Genomic DNA, 17,148 nt, shown 5'->3' with positions numbered 1-17,148 from the left:
GGATTCAAAAATTTTCCTTAATTATTCCTGATTTAATGATTTTGGAGAAAATGATTTACATGTAAATGTGGGTATACTTAGTATCGTGTTGTAATCGTAAATGTAAATGGAATAAATATCACCAAGTGCCAATTAATGATGAAGTAAATTAGGTATTATGTGATTGAATTAGCCATTTAGGCCTTGTTCAGTTAATTTTATTTTTGGTTAACTAATTTGCATGATTTGAAATTTTGAACTTATTTTTATTATTTGATTGTTTAGATTTAACTTTATCGTTTTTATGGCTAGATATCAAATGAAGGAATTCTAGATCAGATATCTAGCCATAAAAACGATAAAGTTAAATATAAAAATAATAAAATTTAATCTAAACTTATTTTTGCTGATATGATCTGAAATATGCAATGAGATACTAAAATAAGGCAAATTAAATGTAGCCTTTATATATGACCATCAAATCCAATCATAGGTAGGAGCGAGCTAGTGCATATACATTATCTCATATGCATTGTATTGATCAAAGATGGATTTATTCCAAATCTAGATTTTGGTTAAAATTAAGTTGGCTCCATGTTGAGGCCTTACAGTTAATGTACCATGAGGTGCATGAATATAAGTAGGTGAGACATCGAAAGAGAAACGTTGCAAAATCATAGCTAATGTTAATTTGGCCTCTAACAAGGACAAGTTTTGGCCGATGCAAAATCGAGGACCGGTACTGAAGGGAAAATATATGGGTTGGCCTTTGGTTGCTTTAGAAATACCTTGAGCAAATCTTTCTGGATTAAACTCTTTAGCGTCGTTACCCCATAGATTTATATCTTGATGAATAATACACAATGGCAAAAGAATTTCTGTTCCTGCTGGAATCAACACGTCCTGTAACTTTGTGTCCTTGTAAACTTTGCGTAAGAGCATATAAGCTGGTGTGTAAAGTCTAAGAGTTTCGTTTAAAATCATAGTTATCTGCAACAAAGAGGTGTATTTGCATTTAGTAATTTGACGAATCTAGTGTTCTTTTAAGTGGGTTCAAGTCAATTAAAATAACATTCAAATCAATCGGGCCCTCATCATCATTTAATAAAACTCATCGCTCCTACCATTATCATTACTCTTATATTCAATAGCATTTAATTTACTACCTCCGTTACATATTATTTGCAATGATTTGACATAAAGATGAGAGGAAAAATGTCTAATCGTTGCAAATAATATGTAACAAAGATAGTATCAATATCTCTGAGAAGAACATAGAAAGATTATAGAATAACGAACTTACTATTTTGAGATGGCTCAATCCTTGGAAAGTTGGGATTTCATCCTTGCCAAACAGTTGCAAAACCTCAGCCCGAGCTCGGTCTTGCCAAATTTGATGTTTGCTCATCAGAATGAGTGCCCAAACAATAAGAGTAGAGGTTGTTTCTGAGCCAGCTAAGTAGAAAATCTTGCATTCATCAACAACCTCTTTGGTAGTTAAACCTTTTCCCTTTTCATTTCCATGTTCTTTAATTTCTTTCATACTAGATTCTAGTAGTATGCCCAAAAGGTCATCTTTGGTGCTTGCCCCTGCTTCCATCTCCTTTTTCCTCAAATCTATTATTTCTGTCAATGATTCTTCTATCTCTTTGCAAATTTCTTTTACTCGACGATTCTTCTTCGTTGGCAAAAATCTAAAAAAATTATCATCATTCATTAGAAAAAGTGGAAATAAGGTAAACAAAACAGAACATGTTCAGTAAGAGTATTACGTCATACCTCCATCCGGGGATGTAATTTGATGCTTGTGGACTAGCAATCGATAAATTGACTTGTTCTGTTTGCAATTCACATATTCTTCTCCCTTTCTCATAACTGCTGCCAAAGGCTACTCTAGAAATTATATCACCGGTCAAACTCTCAAGGTAAGGCCATACATCTATCTCTGTTGAAGTTGATCCACCTTTCAAAATCATCTCTTCCCAAGAAGTTGTCATCAAGCTACAACTCTCGTGTATTGAATGGAACATACTCTTCATTTCAAAGTAGCAGACGAAGAAAAAATAAAAAAATCATGCACGACATTTATAATTTGTGACCAAATGATAAGAAATATAATATTATTCCTTAGGAAATACTACCCCATCTAGAATAAATTGTCACATACTATACAGTATCACTAGTTGAAAAAAAAAACGAAAAATCAAAGCAACACGACTACAAATATACAATAGTGGATATAATATGAACAATTTACCTTCAATTTGTCCATGTGAAATGCCGGGTTGATTATTCTTCTATGTTTAACCCAAGTTTCGCCTTCAAGGCCAAACAAACCTACCATGAGTAATTGGGTAAATGGATGATTTGGTTTCTGAAAATCTTCATATTTCATCAAAACATCCTTTATTTTCTCTGCATTTGTGATGATCAACCAAGGAGTCGGACCCATCCAAGCAAAACATTGTTCACCTACAGTATTATCGAATCTTCGAAAATTAACATATGATAAAACTAAAAAAGTACAATGCAATAATGTTTATAACCAAAAAAAAAAAAAAGTTAAAGTTGATTACTTTGCTTACCATAGTTTTGAATAATATGATGAATAAAACATACAATTCGAGGCAGGTGATCATCTTCCAAACTAATAGGTTTTCCCAAAGCGAGTTTTGTTTGAGTTATAATCTCCTTTACATCTCCAACAATGAATTTGTAGGGATTACCCTTAAAACCTTGCCTTCTTAGCAGCTTTTCCATATTTTTTGGCCTTAACCAAACTCCATTTACAACTTTCCACAAAATAATTAATACAATTATTACTAGAATAATTGAAATTGGGTAATTGAGTGTGGTCTCCATTCTTGTTTCTGTAGGATGAAAACTCATATGATAAAATTATACAGAGTACAAGGTATGATATATTTATCATCGCAGTGAGCCACATATTACATACTATATACATGCAATGATATCGATGGATGTATGTAGACAAGATTTAATCGCAAATTCTTACTCCCTATGTCCTTATTGATAGTCCCTTATGGTCAATTTTTAGTCCCAAATTGATAGTCCCATTTGTTTACCAAATTCCCTACAATTTGCAACAATATTTGTGTATCATGTACTCCACCAATTACCATTAATTATTACTCCATATCATTACCACAAAGCTTTAGCAATAAAATTAGATAGCTACAACTTGAGATCCGTACTATAGCGAAAGATAATTTTATACATCCGGATGTACGGTACATCCAAGGATATTTGTTTGTTCATTTGATGATAAAATGAGCAATAATCATCAAAATTAGCAAAAAACACTCTTGAATGCACCATGTACTCGGATGTATAAAACAATTTCTATATTATAGGCCTATAGCTACTCCGTTGTTAACATACGGAGTATGTATTTTATTAAGAGTATTAACTTATAATTATTTAATTAACTTGTTGATTCTATTTATTTATAAGTGAAAACATGTTGCTCCATACAAAATTTCTCTATAAATATTGCTCTTGATATCTATGTCATTATCTATGGACACGTGGAACGTCTACATGAATTTATCGAATGACAAATTTATGTCCACTAACTAAAACTATCTCCATCCCCTCAATAACAATACATTAACAAATACAAGTAACTCCAAATCTACATTTATAACGTTCCTATCAAATTGCGATGGATTTGTTTTTGTTAATTATGATGGATCGTTACATCTTACTCCGTAATTATTTTTTTTCCATTAATTAAGTAATGTCCGACTGTCTTTTACATAGCTATCAATATCGAGGTTGAGTAGTGATATCATTTTTCATCTAAGTCTGACTGTGTTTTACATATTATAGTTTAAACGTCGATTTAGTATCAATATGTAAAAGCATAATGTAAGATATTAATAGCCAAAGTAATACAATGACAAATATACATTGAAATAGTAAATTTTGTAAACGTTGCAATACGGAGTATGTGAGGAAATCTTATATAATAATGCTGATTTTTGAATTTGATATCATTGAGTAAACTTAACCCAAAAAAAAAAAAAAAAAAAAAAAAAAAAAAAAAAAAAAAAATCAAGTTTTGAGTAGTTCCTTTAAAATTTGATTAACGGGCCGGGCTTTCCCAAATTTACACCAAATTATACCCATGAATATTATATGTCTCTTTGGTCTTGTCTTTATAATTCTATTTTTCCTTTTCTGTTTAACATCCCAAATCGTATTAGGTGCTATTATTACCCAAATTTATAGTCAAAGAATGTCCCAAAGTATTAAATCATTTCCCACTTCCAGTTTTTTAAATTAAAATACCATCACCAAGTATAAAAATAGAGCTTAATTAATTAGAGTTTTTCATAACATTGTGCATATGGATCCAACTTTGTTTTTGGTCACTTCAACTTTGTTAATTGTCACCTTAATCTTGTTTATAACCAAAAAATGCTCAAACTTATTAAGCCTTCCTCCTGGAAAATATGGGTGGCCAATTTATGGAGAAACCCACGAGTATATTTCAAGCCCTGAAAAATTCATGCGTGAGAGAATGATCAAATACTCGTCAAAAATCTTTAAGACCTCAGTACTTGGGGAAAAAGTAGCCATCCTATGCGGCCCTTCCGGTCACAAATTCCTCTTCTCCAACGACGGAAAATTGCTCGAGTTTTGGATGCCACCCTCCTTGGCCTCAGCTCTTTCTGTAAGAGATATTGACAAGAATTCGTGGTCATCGAAATTAGTACAAGAACAACTTCACAAGTTCCTTAAACTCGAGTCCATGCAACATCTTGTAGCCATCATGGATTCTAAGGCGGCTCACCTTTTCGACACATTTTGGGCGCCTTATGAACAAGTCAAGGTTCAACCCTTAGCCAAAGATTTCACTTTCACACTAACTTGTTGCTTGTTTATCAATTATAGCAGTCAAGAACAAGTGAAGGAAATTGCGAAACCATTTTTCGAGCTGCACGAAGACACGATGTCTAAGTCAGTCAGTTTGCCATTCTACTCGGCTAAGAAGAGGCAGGAAGCTGTTAAGAACAAGATCACAAGTATTATTAAAGAGAGGCAATTCGAGGTAAGAAACAAAGGAAAAGAAGATGATGATGGTGGTTTTCGTGATCTATTGACTCGAGTTCTTGAGGCTTCCCATGAAAGTGGGATGATTATCGATCACAAGGTGATTGCTGGGAAGATTAACAGTCTCTTATTTGCTAGCTTTTATACTATAAGCACTGCTGTCACGTTTATAGTATACTACCTTGCGGATCATCCTCATGTCTACGACAAGGTCTTACAAGGTAAGTGCGTACATGCACTACTCAAGAAATATTTAATTTTATTTCTGGCGTGTCTAGTCAAAATAATACAGGTTATTATTAGTTGCACTGTTGAAATTTTTAGGTGTGAACTACTACAATAATTGTAATTTTTAATTACTTGTGAGAGTTGAGGGTAATATATATGACTAACATAATAAGTACGTGTTACTATTTTATAATATGTAAAGTAATTTTATAGATAGATTACTTTTTTTTTTTTATTATTATCAGGTTGGTTGTACTCACAAATTTAGGATTGTGATTGTATCGTATTGTAAATTTCGAATTTGATTGATCTGATTGGTAGAACATTTGGAGATTGCTAAATCAAAAAAGGCAGGGGAGCTGTTGAATTGGAAAGATATTCAAAAAATGAAGTACTCATGGAATGTGGCATGTGAAACTATGAGGCTACGACCACCTGCCTTGGGAAGTTTTAGGGAAGTCCTCGCGGACTTCACTTACGCAGGCTTCACAGTCCCAAAGGGCTGGAAGGTACGTACATTGTACTATAGTACCTATTGTATACATGTAACGATCTTCAAAATATTACCTCCGTTAATTATTATGTGCAACTTTGTAATATTTTATATCTCACAAATAATATCCCAAAGTTGCACATAATAATTAACTGAGGTAGTAATTCTCTTTGTACGACGTTTTTTCTTAAATCTTGTGTGATGAATTTATATTAGGTTGCTTGGAATGCATATTCGTCACACAAGGATCCCGAGTATTTCCCAAATCCGGAAGAGTTCGAGCCATCAAGATTCGAAGGGAACAATAATAATCCTATACCACCCTATGCATTTGTACCCTTCGGAGGAGGGCCTTTGATGTGTGGGGGAAAAGAGTACGCAAGAATTGAGATACTTGTTTTTCTGCACAACTTAGTCACTCGTTTCAAATTCTGGAAAGTAAATCCTTTGGAAGAAATCATTTACACCCCAATTGCAACTCCTGTTGAAGGTCTTCCAATTCGTCTAGAGAAAATTAAGTAATTACTACTTATTTATGTAAATTAGTATTATCATACGGAGTACTAATTATAATCATGCATGTGGCATGTCATATTATTGTTTAATATTTCATGTTTCTTAGCTAAGCTTGGTATTAACAAGCTACCAAGTACAAAGTATATCCTTATATAATTTCATGTATATATGCAATCAATTAATTAAGCATATATAAAACCAATAATGTATGATCCAGTGTACTTTACCTCCACCTCAATTTTTATTTATTTTTATTTTTATTTATTTATTTTTTTTTTTGTTTCGATTTTGCATATTTGTAAATAAAACTTTTACTAATAATATTTTTAGTTATGTACTTCGTGTCTTTTAAAAAATAATATTGTTAGTATAAGTAATTATTAAATCACTGCTTGGGAGCAATTGTTTTGTATATACATTGAAAAGAAATTTAATATAGTTGTAAGATTCTAAAGATAAATAACTTTTAGAGAAAAAAAGGAATACTTGTACTAGTTTTCAATCCATATAATGGAAGCACTACCTGTTTTTTAAATTACTTGTATCATATTGATTTTTTGCGCTATTGGCAAATCCCACTTTTGCAATTTTTTTTCCTTGTTATCATATGACAATAAGATGTTATTAGGTGTATCTTAATGTGTATTCTCAAAATATTATAGATATTTATCAAATATATCAATTGAACCAAAACTAACCTTTTATATACACACAGATGCATATAGAAATAGGTGCACCTAAGAGCCTGTTCCGATTGACTGAATTGGGCTGAGCTTAACTGAATTGAATTGAACTGAATATTTTATGAGATAAGGAAATTAGCAACTAAACTGAACTGAAGTTATTAGAGCTGAACTGTAAAGTGTGAACTGAACTGAAAATAATCCTAAGAGAATAAACCCTAAAGGGTGTTATTTTACTCATTTAAAGTTTTATGAGAAAAAAAAAATTATTAAATAAGCAAAAAATAATCTTGATTGATATACCTTACATCCTGATACATATCAAAATTTCATAATCGAGTGGACAGAGTATTAGCTAACGTGAGAATATTAGAGTGGGGTATATAGATGGATAACACTATTAACAATCACATATTAAATTAGACCTTCAAGTAGAACAAAAAACGAACGAATGGAGTAGAAGTTATTAATTATTTTCTATATTATTGGAAACTCAATCACGATCATTGACAAATATTTATTTTCCCTGTTTGGTTAAAGTCATTGATTAATATCAGTGATCCTTAATTTTAGTTCGTATTCTTTGAGGGATAGCTAAATAGCCATAAATTCATAATACAGTATAAAAATATCTACAGAATCTATCAATCACTTTCAGAGGAAGGGAATTTGGCCAGGGCTGGGGCCCAATTTACAAACCTTCAAATTTTGCAAGAAAAGCCCAGATTTCTTCTATGATTAAAAAGGAAAAGGTGTTTACACCTGGGTATATCAGTATATGATACGGTATACCGTATACACATGAGCATCTTATTTTCATTTTGAAAATTATTTTTTATTTAATCATTAAATAAAGAGCAAAAACTATGGCCCCATTTATTTCATTTTATTTTTGCTTAACAAAATTATTTTTATTGAAACAAATTTATATTTGCTGAACTTAACTTATTTTTACTGAATTGAAATTATTTTTGCTGAACTGAAATTATTTTTACTGATTTTATATTATTATTCTTCTTAAGAAAACTGAATTTTACTGAACTAAAATTATTTTTACTGAACTGAACTTAATTTTACTGAAATCAACTTATATTTACTGAACTGAAATTATTTTTACTTAAAATTATTTTTTAAGGTGAAGGGAACAGGTTCTAACTTTGAGTTAGTTGGGTGCACAATACACCTAGGTGTTAGTATACTATATTTCAGATAAAAAATGTTGTTAAAAATAATACTTGTACTTACGTTAGCAACATTAGTTTAATTTGGAGATTTATCTGTTTCAATGCACATTTTAAATTTTAAAATAATTATATTTCTTTATATATTTTCAAAATGTTTACTTTTTTTTATGTAATTTTAACTTAAGTAAAATAAAAGATATTTAGAAATCAGATAATATGGCCCCGTTCTCTTCACCTTAATTTTGCTGAACTGAAACTATTTTTACTGAATTGAAATTATTTTTGCTGAACTTAAATTATTTTTACTGAACTGAAATTATTTTTGCTGAACTGAAATTATTTTTACAGATTTTCTATTACTCCGTATAATTCTTCTTTAATAAAACTGAATTTTGCTGAACTGAACTTATTTTTACTGAACTGAACTTATTTTTACTGAACTGAACTTATTTTTACTTAATATTTTATTTTTTAAGGTGAAGAGAACATGGCCTATATGTATGCTAGCAATTCCTAACTTTGCAATAAAATAAAATAAAAAATAAAATTGAAATATATGAAATTAAAGCATACCAAGTCCAATTCAACATGATTATACTTGATACGTTAAAATCACAATATGTAATTAAAGAGAAGTGAAAATAAATTGTGTGATCAAAAGTACAGATTTTGCAATATTTAGGAAAAAAAAAATGGATAAATTATTTCACTACAAAGAGGGTTATACTTAATTAATGGCTTAGCTTATTGGTTGCGCTTTTTGGTAAAAACACTATAATTTACTTTTTTTGATGATGGATTGAAAGAATAGCTACCTATATTTATGCAAATAGTTTGATATGATGAGCTCTTGCCATCAACATGTATGAATGTAATTCTATATGAACATATAAGTAGCTTAAAGATTGCGTGAGACTGAGTCTTGTTTTCAATCTTAGCTTGGCATGTTCTTATTAATGCCACTAATCCAATCTTTTATCATGATTATTATCGACTTGTTTAATTTGATTATATCTTGATTTTGGTTTTTTGTTTATAGCTTAATTTTAATTTTATTAGTTAATATTCCGTATAATGTTTTAGCCTAACCTATTATAGTTAATCAATGCCATCCTTCTCGATCTTTTTTCAATTCGTAATTATGAATTTATGAATGAACTTTACTACATACGGAAATTAAACATGAGTTCTATTTGAAAGATTAATTTGAAGACAGTACATTATAATTTCATACAACTTCTTACATAAGGAAATAAAATTGCATATAGGATCACCTTAGCTAATTAAGTACACAAACCAAGTCGTACATTTTACATTTTACAACTTTGTAATTTCTTAAGAAATAGTACGAGAGCTTCCATCTAGTCACTTGTTTTTCGTGGCGTCAATGGAGTCCTTGGGAGGGCGAAGGGTTCCGAACCATTTGTCCATACAAATTGTGAAGTTACCATAATTATTTTGACAAGAAGTGTGATGAATGGTATGAAAATCTCCATCCATAAAAGGCCAACGTAGCTTAAAACCTTTACCATGTACTAAAACGCCCCACATAGCTTCCGTTAGGTAAAGCGCTAAGTGTGTGAAAAAATGGGTTGGAACCATTAAAAATGCTATTCCATGGGGAAGTTCCATTAATATTCCGTCCAAAGGATGCAACGCCCAACCTATAATAATTATAATCCATATGTAACAGTTAAATCTGTACGTTATTTAATAGAATCATATAAATATAATCATGAATATGTACAAGTATATATGTTCTTAAATTAAGAGTTAAGTAAGGTCAATTGACATATGGACTGTACGTCGTACCTGCAAAAGGGGAAAGGCTACTTTCCTTGTTGTAAGAATGATGACGGGAATGAATAAGCCTGTAGATCGGCCTTATTTCGTGCATATATCGATGAATCCAGTACGTCCAAACTTCAATGACGGCAAGATAAACAAGAGTGGAAAGAACATAAATTAATAAACCAACATCGCTTATTCGAGTATAACATCTTGTCCAGCCTGTTTCAGCAAGGTGCTCCGTTACTGTAAGAAATAAGGCACCTGATGGCATTAATTCCATTGATTCCTTTATCTGCTTCATCATCTCCTTTCTTGTAGCCACATTCTCTGTCATGTCAATAAACAAATTTCATTGTTAATATTTATTTCTCCGTTTATATATATATAAGAAGGACTTAATAATAAAAAAAAAAAAAAACGCCTTTTGGAGAGGAAGAGTAGTATTTCCAATAGTTGAGACGTAAAAGAAGAGTGGAAATAGCAAAGACAAAAACTCCGCAAATGCAATTTCGGAGCCATGACTGAAGGAAGTGAGGCAGCACATCGCGGACAAATTGTGGCAGCAACATCTCGTTATACCATGTTGATTCCTCTACCAAAAGTTTCAAGTAATTATTATTATTGTTGTTACCCATTTATTTTGAATTCCAGATAATTATTTGCTTATTTAGGTTGTGGTGAGAATTTATGTATATGATGCTCTCTTCTATTGGGTTTATCATCACATGTCACACTACTAGTATTTAAATACATTTTTGTGACAATGATATATTACATAATATAAATATATGAGATACTTCGTAGAATGGATCTATAAGTAGAGAAAAGATAGAGTAAGGATGAATGATGCTCTCTTAATGTTTTTTTTTTTTTTGGGTTACAGTACGAGTCTTGGTACAACCTGGGTAAGTCTTAGTATAAAACTAATTTATATCACTACCCTTGCAATCTTACTTTGTCTAAGAAAATTAGCACTAGGTACTGAGGGGCGCAGGGCCTGTTCATATTTACTGAACTGAATTGAAATGAATATTTTACGAGGGAAAGAAAGTAGGAGCTGAACTGAACTGAATGAAGCTGAACTGAAATTAAGCTAAATGAACAGGCCCGAAGTCATGGGGGCTAGTAGAGGTCCTAGAAACATTATTATACATACAATTAAGGTAAGAGAAGTATAACAATCGGTAGCTTAATTGGTAGATAAAAACCACATGAAGCTTTCTCTCCTACTATTTTTTACACATACCCCACATGTTATAATCTACTCTAATCTCTACCAGTATTTCCTATATTCTTATTTGAAATCTTGGCAATATTTATAAGTTAAGATTTTTTTTTTTTTTTTTTAATTACTAGCTCTCAATACATATACAACATTGAGATTTGAGAAAGTATGAGATGATAATATGATATTGAACCCTAAAAAATGTGTGTTAGAAGTCAAAGGTGGCAAGTGCCTTAGGCTTCTTGGTTGATGAAGGAGGTATTGAGGCTTATTGAGTTTTATTTGATTCATCTCAATAAATAGCCTATTACTTCTACGGTTCCACAATTATGTTCCTGTTTGGGATATTTGACTATTAAAAAATAAGAGAGATAAATTTGTCTCAATTTATAAGAACAAATATTATCATGCGGGATTTAGTTTGATTCATCACGATGAGTATATTATTATTATCTACGGAGTAACTTTTATAATATTTTCTAGTGTGAGATTAATTAAAGATATTTGCGGTCAAAGATGGGTAAAAACTTGCATTGATTTATGTAGACAGGAACATCATTTTGAAATGGAGGGAGTAACATTCAATAGATATTGTTAGTGGACCAACTCAACCAAAAGCTTAAGTTGATGGTTGATGCCCAAGAATATGTTTTATAATCTATCAGATATATTTTAATATAACTAGCAATGATTATTGCCAAAGTAATGTGTTGACAAACGTGCACAGTCAAAATATAAAGTAACTTTAGAAACGGAGCAAATACTCTTCTTGATCTTCTTTATTAATAACAAGTGTAATCATCATATCGAAACAATTGTGTACTTATATCCTCTACTTTTTTAGCTGACACATTTATTTGACATTATATACAAAATTATACGTAGTATTTAACCATCGTCAATTTCATGGGTGTTTGTGTATGATCATATGAATATGCCTTGAATGTTATTCTATTAATATCTACTAATAATAGAACTTGTGATTAAGAATTCTTAAAATGGGATGACACGTACAATCATATCCATATTTGTAATTGTGGAAATCGTTGGTTTGAGATCAACAGTTAAATACACATCATTATCTGATTACTTAATTTGATTGTTTTCAATGTGTGGTGTTGGGTCTGCTGAATGAAGAATCTAAAGGCCTAAATAATGGTGATAATAAGGATTTTGATACAGACGGTCTTGTACTGTTCTCTCCGGCGACATCGATATGTGATGAACCGATGATATGACGTAGATATTAATGCTACGAGTAGTAACATTGTATGGTTCGAAATTAAACGAATAAAATCTTATTGGAATCTATTATTTATAATTTTGTTTCTATAAAAAATTATAATAAATTAAAGTGCGATTTAGAAAGAAAAAAAATTGCTATAATAATAAGTTATTTATCTATTATATGTTGATTCAACCGTCGGTCTCCTAGCATAAAAATTCTTGCTCCGTCCAGAAACCTTATGTGCATGAGTACGCACATTTTTATTATTGTAATTATTGTAAAATCATCCATAAATTATAATTGTAAAATATCTATGTAGAATTTCAGACCTGAACGGAAATGAAAATATCTGATACCGTACGTTGTAGTGTTGAAATCATGAGCTCATGACTTTCATGAGCTAATTAACAAGGTATGTACGAAGTATATAATTGTATTGTGCGTGCTGCTATGATCTTGCGTGATTAAGGGAGCATCGGCGCAGTGTCCATTTCTACTTGAATTAATTTAGCTGCTCCCTTTAACTAAAAAAAAAAATATTTGTATTTAAATACTCGCTTCACTTTTCTTTGGCGACCGCATTAGCTAGTTCAAAATTGAACCAAAGATTTCTATCTTCATTTTGCTATATATTCCCTCCGTTTTTAAATACCTGCTCCACTTTTCTTTTACGACCGTTTTTAATTACTTGTTCCATTTCCTTATTTGGAAAGCTTTTATAATCCATAATATTTAATTCATTTTTTCTCAATTAATGGGACCCATTTTTATTACTTTTAGATTATCTCCCCTCCATTCTACCTTTCATTGACCCCATTATTTCTATATTAAATTACTTTCTCTAATTTCTCCTAAAATTTCGCGTATGGATAAATGGAGCATACATATCAAACATTTAAAAACAAAAAGGCCTCCATGATAAGTACGTGGGGCAAGTATTTAAAAACGGAGGGAGTAATTACATACATTAAGGAATATTTAACTATATCTAGGAAAGAAGAAGAAATGTTTTTGATATGTATGTTAAGAGGAGAAAGGTTTGATATGTATGTTAAGTGTTGGACTAGCTATGCAGATATATCATCACATACATTTTTGTACGGTGAATTTCTTTTTTTTTTTTTCTTTTTTTTTTTTTTTTTTCAAATTTCAGTCTTAGTCAAAAAAAAAAAAACGGTTTCTTAACCTAATTTGACACTCATTGAACCTTATTAGCGGGATATTTATTTAATAATTTTTTATAAGGTGAAAAGAACATAACCTCTTGTAAGAATTTACTACGCAATTTAAATTATCATATTAGTTATTACCTACCTACATACAAAGTAGTTTGTATATATAAATATATAGATCATATATCCTTGTAGTGAAAGTGCAACTCAAAACTAAAAAGCCAAAAGCCAATCCTACCACACGTACTATAACTTTCCTATACAAATGGCTGCTCCTGTTTGTTGTCTACCCAACGATGATCTTGCATCAAGATTAGTTCAAAAGATAGCTCAAACTGTCCAAGATCAAATACCAGAACAATTCTTGCACAAAGATGGTTTTCCTGAATCCAAAGATGTCGCCGAGTTATGGACCGATTCTCTCCTTATCGATCTTTCTCTCCTCTCTTCAGGCGACGAAGATGAAATCGCCAAGTTCCGTTCAGCTCTCTCCACCTGGGGTTGTTTCTTGGTACACACATCCTTCTTTCCCCTTTTTTTTTTTTTTTTATTTATATGTTTTAGTCCAGCTTACCAAAATTTCAGTTCAGTAAAAAATAAGTTTTAAATTTTCAAATAAAACTGGATAGATTTGTTTAATTAAAATAATTGGCGGTTTTATGATAAGGTCAAAAATCATGGAATAGAAGGCGCTTTTCTAGAAGATGTGATTGAAGTTTCAAGGAAATTCTTTTCACTTCCTTTTGAGGAGAAGATGAAATACTACACGGATGATATCTTCCAAGGGTATGACACGGATGCTGTTTTTCAAGGGTTGGATCAACTAAAGATGAATTGGAATGACAGGCTATTTCTTACAATGTACCCTAAGAGTAAAGGCAACCTCAAAGCGTGGCCTGAGAACCCCTCGAATTTCAGGTGATCCCCGTGCTATGAACTTTAGCTTTTTTACGAGCCCTTAAAAACAGAGGGAGTAAATTATTATCCAGAGTACAATTTTTATATAACATATACGTACAAATTACAAATTAATGTAACACCATGTTAGATTGTTAGTAATGTTAATTCGTTATATAGACCTATTAATACTAAATATTTTACGAAATTGTTTGTGACAGAGAAATTGTGGACGAATATACCAAGGAAATCATAAATTTGGCACAAGGTCTTTACAAAGAAGCGGCAAAGTCCCTGAACATAAAAGAAGACAGCTTCTGTTTAGAGAAAGAAGGGGTAATATTGTCAAGATTTACCCTTTACCCAAAATGTCCACGTCCTAAAAATGTGCTTGGGTCCAAGCCACATTTAGATGGCTCAATCTTCACCATAGTTTTGGCTGACCGAGAAGGCCTCGAGGTTCAAAAGGATGGTCAGTGGTTCAAGGTTCCGGTCATTCCGGGTGCCCTATTTGTCAATTTTGGTGACTTTGGTGAGGTACGTACCAACATAATAATCAAAACTAATTATTCTATTGTGCATATTATCTCTGTTACAGGTTATGTGCAACGATTAGTCATTTTCCCTATCTGTTTTATGTCAAATCGTTGCACATAACCTGTAACGGAGGTAATATATATATATATATATATATATATAGTAAGTAATTCATATAATTAATTTACTATATGTAGTACTCCGTGATAAATTAAAATTACTACGTACAATAACAATATATTGACTACGTTCACGTTCCGCAGGTATTGACTAATGGGATATACAAAAGTACAATGCATAGGGTGGTGACAAATTCTAGCAAGGATAGGTTATCAGTGACAGCATTTTGTACTATGGATGCTACGGAAGAGCTCACACCCTTAACCGAATTGGTCACACCAAATCGGCCATCTTTGTACAAGAAGTTCAAAGTGTGCGAGTATAAGGAGGGAGTTTGTTGCAAGTGTGGGCCCGGCGAAAACGCCATTGATGCAATCAAACTCGAGTTTCCATCCCTTTAACTTATTTCCTGAATCTTATATTACTTAAGCTTTAATGCCTGGTTTTCTCTTCTAGCAAGTTTGATCGGAAACTTTGTTGTATAAATAATTAAGTTGCTTTGCTTTGTAATATAGATATAAATTTATATTTTTGTACTATGTTATATATATATATATATATATATATATATATATATATATATATATATATATATATATATATATATATATATATCTTTTGTTGTTCTTTACATATATACGCGTAAATTGTACAATCTATAACATAAATGTTATGTATGTCTGAATGTAAAGAAATTCATATATTTGGTGTCATAATTTTTCGTATTGTTTCTTCGAAAATAAAGTTACTATTATAGGATCTACCTACTCTCCATTTATTTGGTATTAATTATTTACAGTTGTTTAGTCAATATTTGAATTAGTTGTAATCAAATTTACTACTACCTCCGTTTTATATTATTTGCAACGATTAGACATTTTGCTTTTTTACTTTGTCAAATCGTTGCAAATAATATATAACAGAGGTAGTATATAAATACTTATATCCCCGTTAATATAGAGAAATTAAAAAGGGTAGAATTGATATCAAGACAACTTTAAAGTGACATTAGGCTAGATAATTGAACAACGAACTACTATTGGTTATATAATTTATTTATTACTACGTATTTATTTTTTGAAAGAGGTTATATAATTTTTTTCTATTATATAATTGATTTAGTGTGGAACCTACATGGCCTCGTTTGGGTTCCATTTTATATTATCTTAAAACTTAAGAGAAAAATTTATATATATACAACCTGAAATTGGGGAGTGTTAGAATCACCAGAGGGAGAATTTCCCAACAACAAGGTTCTTCAAAAACAAAGCAATGCCATTAAATAAGCGATTTTTTCCTATCAAGATGATAAATTGGGGCTTCCTTATAGAATAAATGAGTAATGTAGCTATATATTTGGTTCTGAATTACTTTGTAAATGTTACTTGGGGACCAAGCTGCTACAATGCAAAACATAAATATGTAAAATTAGGCCAAGTTGTGGCACATGAATCAAAATTTTTGGTAAATATAAAGTACGTCAATATCCCCTCAAAAAAAAAAAAAAAGTACGTCAATAAATCAAAAGCAATCAATTTTATTACTCCCATTATTTACTTGTGTTAATATTGTTCCATTAAATTAAAGAGTATATAATTACGGGCCTTTAATTACCGGCTTAATTTTTTGGTTCAATATAACGGAGTGAAATGTGAATACATGTGAAACTCATTACAACTAGTGCTAAATATTCTGATTTAAAGGTGGGGTGGATGATATGAGATTTTAATATAACATATTATAGACCTTGAAATTAGATATATTCTAACTCATGATCTTTGTGTTACATTAAACGTATTATAGACCATGAAATCAAAACTAGTTCAATAATATTAAGTACTATGTATAAAGTTTATTATAGTGTTGAATCTAATTGAACTTGGTGAAATTAACCAGATTGAAATTAATCGAGCTAAGAAATCCCTTGACCTGGAACAGAAACCTGTTTGGAACCGCAAAACCTGGAACATGTAGATCAGGTTCCGGTTCCGGGTAATAAAATTGGGAACCTGTTGC

General features: G+C 31.1%; 4 protein-coding genes across 4 annotated transcripts; 2 read left to right on the top strand and 2 right to left on the bottom strand.

Annotated features, from left to right (window-relative positions):
• Positions 1–421: 421 nt before the first annotated feature.
• LOC145639725 (cytochrome P450 CYP72A219-like) lies at positions 422–3,316 on the bottom strand. The gene is made up of 5 exons (XM_081691048.1): positions 2,565–3,316; positions 2,237–2,451; positions 1,759–2,012; positions 1,283–1,673; positions 422–969 (listed from the first exon to the last, which is right to left on the bottom strand). Exons 1-5 carry the CDS (start codon positions 2,866–2,868, stop codon positions 544–546), a joined length of 1,590 nt encoding a protein of 529 aa, XP_081547174.1. The 5' UTR covers positions 2,869–3,316; the 3' UTR covers positions 422–543.
• A 574-nt stretch (positions 3,317–3,890) lies between these two features.
• On the top strand, positions 3,891–6,527 carry LOC145639723 (beta-amyrin 6-beta-monooxygenase-like). The gene is made up of 3 exons (XM_081691046.1): positions 3,891–5,279; positions 5,608–5,795; positions 5,996–6,527. The coding sequence occupies exons 1-3, from the start codon at positions 4,352–4,354 to the stop codon at positions 6,299–6,301; spliced, it is 1,422 nt and encodes a 473-aa protein (XP_081547172.1). The 5' UTR covers positions 3,891–4,351; the 3' UTR covers positions 6,302–6,527.
• A 2,803-nt stretch (positions 6,528–9,330) lies between these two features.
• On the bottom strand, positions 9,331–11,229 carry LOC145639722 (delta(7)-sterol-C5(6)-desaturase-like). The gene is made up of 3 exons (XM_081691045.1): positions 10,373–11,229; positions 9,975–10,278; positions 9,331–9,826 (listed from the first exon to the last, which is right to left on the bottom strand). Exons 1-3 carry the CDS (start codon positions 10,586–10,588, stop codon positions 9,528–9,530), a joined length of 819 nt encoding a protein of 272 aa, XP_081547171.1. The 5' UTR covers positions 10,589–11,229; the 3' UTR covers positions 9,331–9,527.
• A 2,521-nt stretch (positions 11,230–13,750) lies between these two features.
• Positions 13,751–15,671, top strand: LOC145639721 (protein LATERAL BRANCHING OXIDOREDUCTASE 1-like). The gene is made up of 4 exons (XM_081691044.1): positions 13,751–14,089; positions 14,246–14,496; positions 14,697–15,012; positions 15,276–15,671. The coding sequence occupies exons 1-4, from the start codon at positions 13,844–13,846 to the stop codon at positions 15,531–15,533; spliced, it is 1,071 nt and encodes a 356-aa protein (XP_081547170.1). The 5' UTR covers positions 13,751–13,843; the 3' UTR covers positions 15,534–15,671.
• Positions 15,672–17,148: the final 1,477 nt, after the last annotated feature.

Source organism: Chenopodium album, chromosome 7 (genome assembly GCF_948465745.1).
Source record: "Chenopodium album chromosome 7, dcCheAlbu1.1, whole genome shotgun sequence".
Lineage (NCBI taxonomy): Eukaryota > Viridiplantae > Streptophyta > Magnoliopsida > Caryophyllales > Amaranthaceae > Chenopodium > Chenopodium album.
Note: the sequence above shows the minus strand (reverse complement) of the source record. Positions and strands in the feature narration are given on the sequence as shown.

Coding starts and splice junctions, on each gene's coding strand:
- LOC145639725 (XM_081691048.1), bottom strand. CDS start 2,868: ATGAGTTTTCATCCTACAGAAACAAGAATGGAGACCACACTCAATTAC. Junction 2,013..2,236: donor TTCACATGGACAAATTGAAG/GTAAATTGTTCA, acceptor TTTGAAATGAAG/AGTATGTTCCATTCAATACA. Junction 1,674..1,758: donor AATTACATCCCCGGATGGAG/GTATGACGTAAT, acceptor TAATTTTTTTAG/ATTTTTGCCAACGAAGAAGA.
- LOC145639723 (XM_081691046.1), top strand. CDS start 4,352: ATGGATCCAACTTTGTTTTTGGTCACTTCAACTTTGTTAATTGTCACC. Junction 5,280..5,607: donor CTACGACAAGGTCTTACAAG/GTAAGTGCGTAC, acceptor TCTGATTGGTAG/AACATTTGGAGATTGCTAAA. Junction 5,796..5,995: donor CAGTCCCAAAGGGCTGGAAG/GTACGTACATTG, acceptor AATTTATATTAG/GTTGCTTGGAATGCATATTC.
- LOC145639722 (XM_081691045.1), bottom strand. CDS start 10,588: ATGGGTAACAACAATAATAATAATTACTTGAAACTTTTGGTAGAGGAA. Junction 10,279..10,372: donor ACTCTTCCTCTCCAAAAGGC/GTTTTTTTTTTT, acceptor GACATGACAGAG/AATGTGGCTACAAGAAAGGA. Junction 9,827..9,974: donor TAGCCTTTCCCCTTTTGCAG/GTACGACGTACA, acceptor TAATTATTATAG/GTTGGGCGTTGCATCCTTTG.
- LOC145639721 (XM_081691044.1), top strand. CDS start 13,844: ATGGCTGCTCCTGTTTGTTGTCTACCCAACGATGATCTTGCATCAAGA. Junction 14,090..14,245: donor CCACCTGGGGTTGTTTCTTG/GTACACACATCC, acceptor TTTTATGATAAG/GTCAAAAATCATGGAATAGA. Junction 14,497..14,696: donor GAGAACCCCTCGAATTTCAG/GTGATCCCCGTG, acceptor TGTTTGTGACAG/AGAAATTGTGGACGAATATA.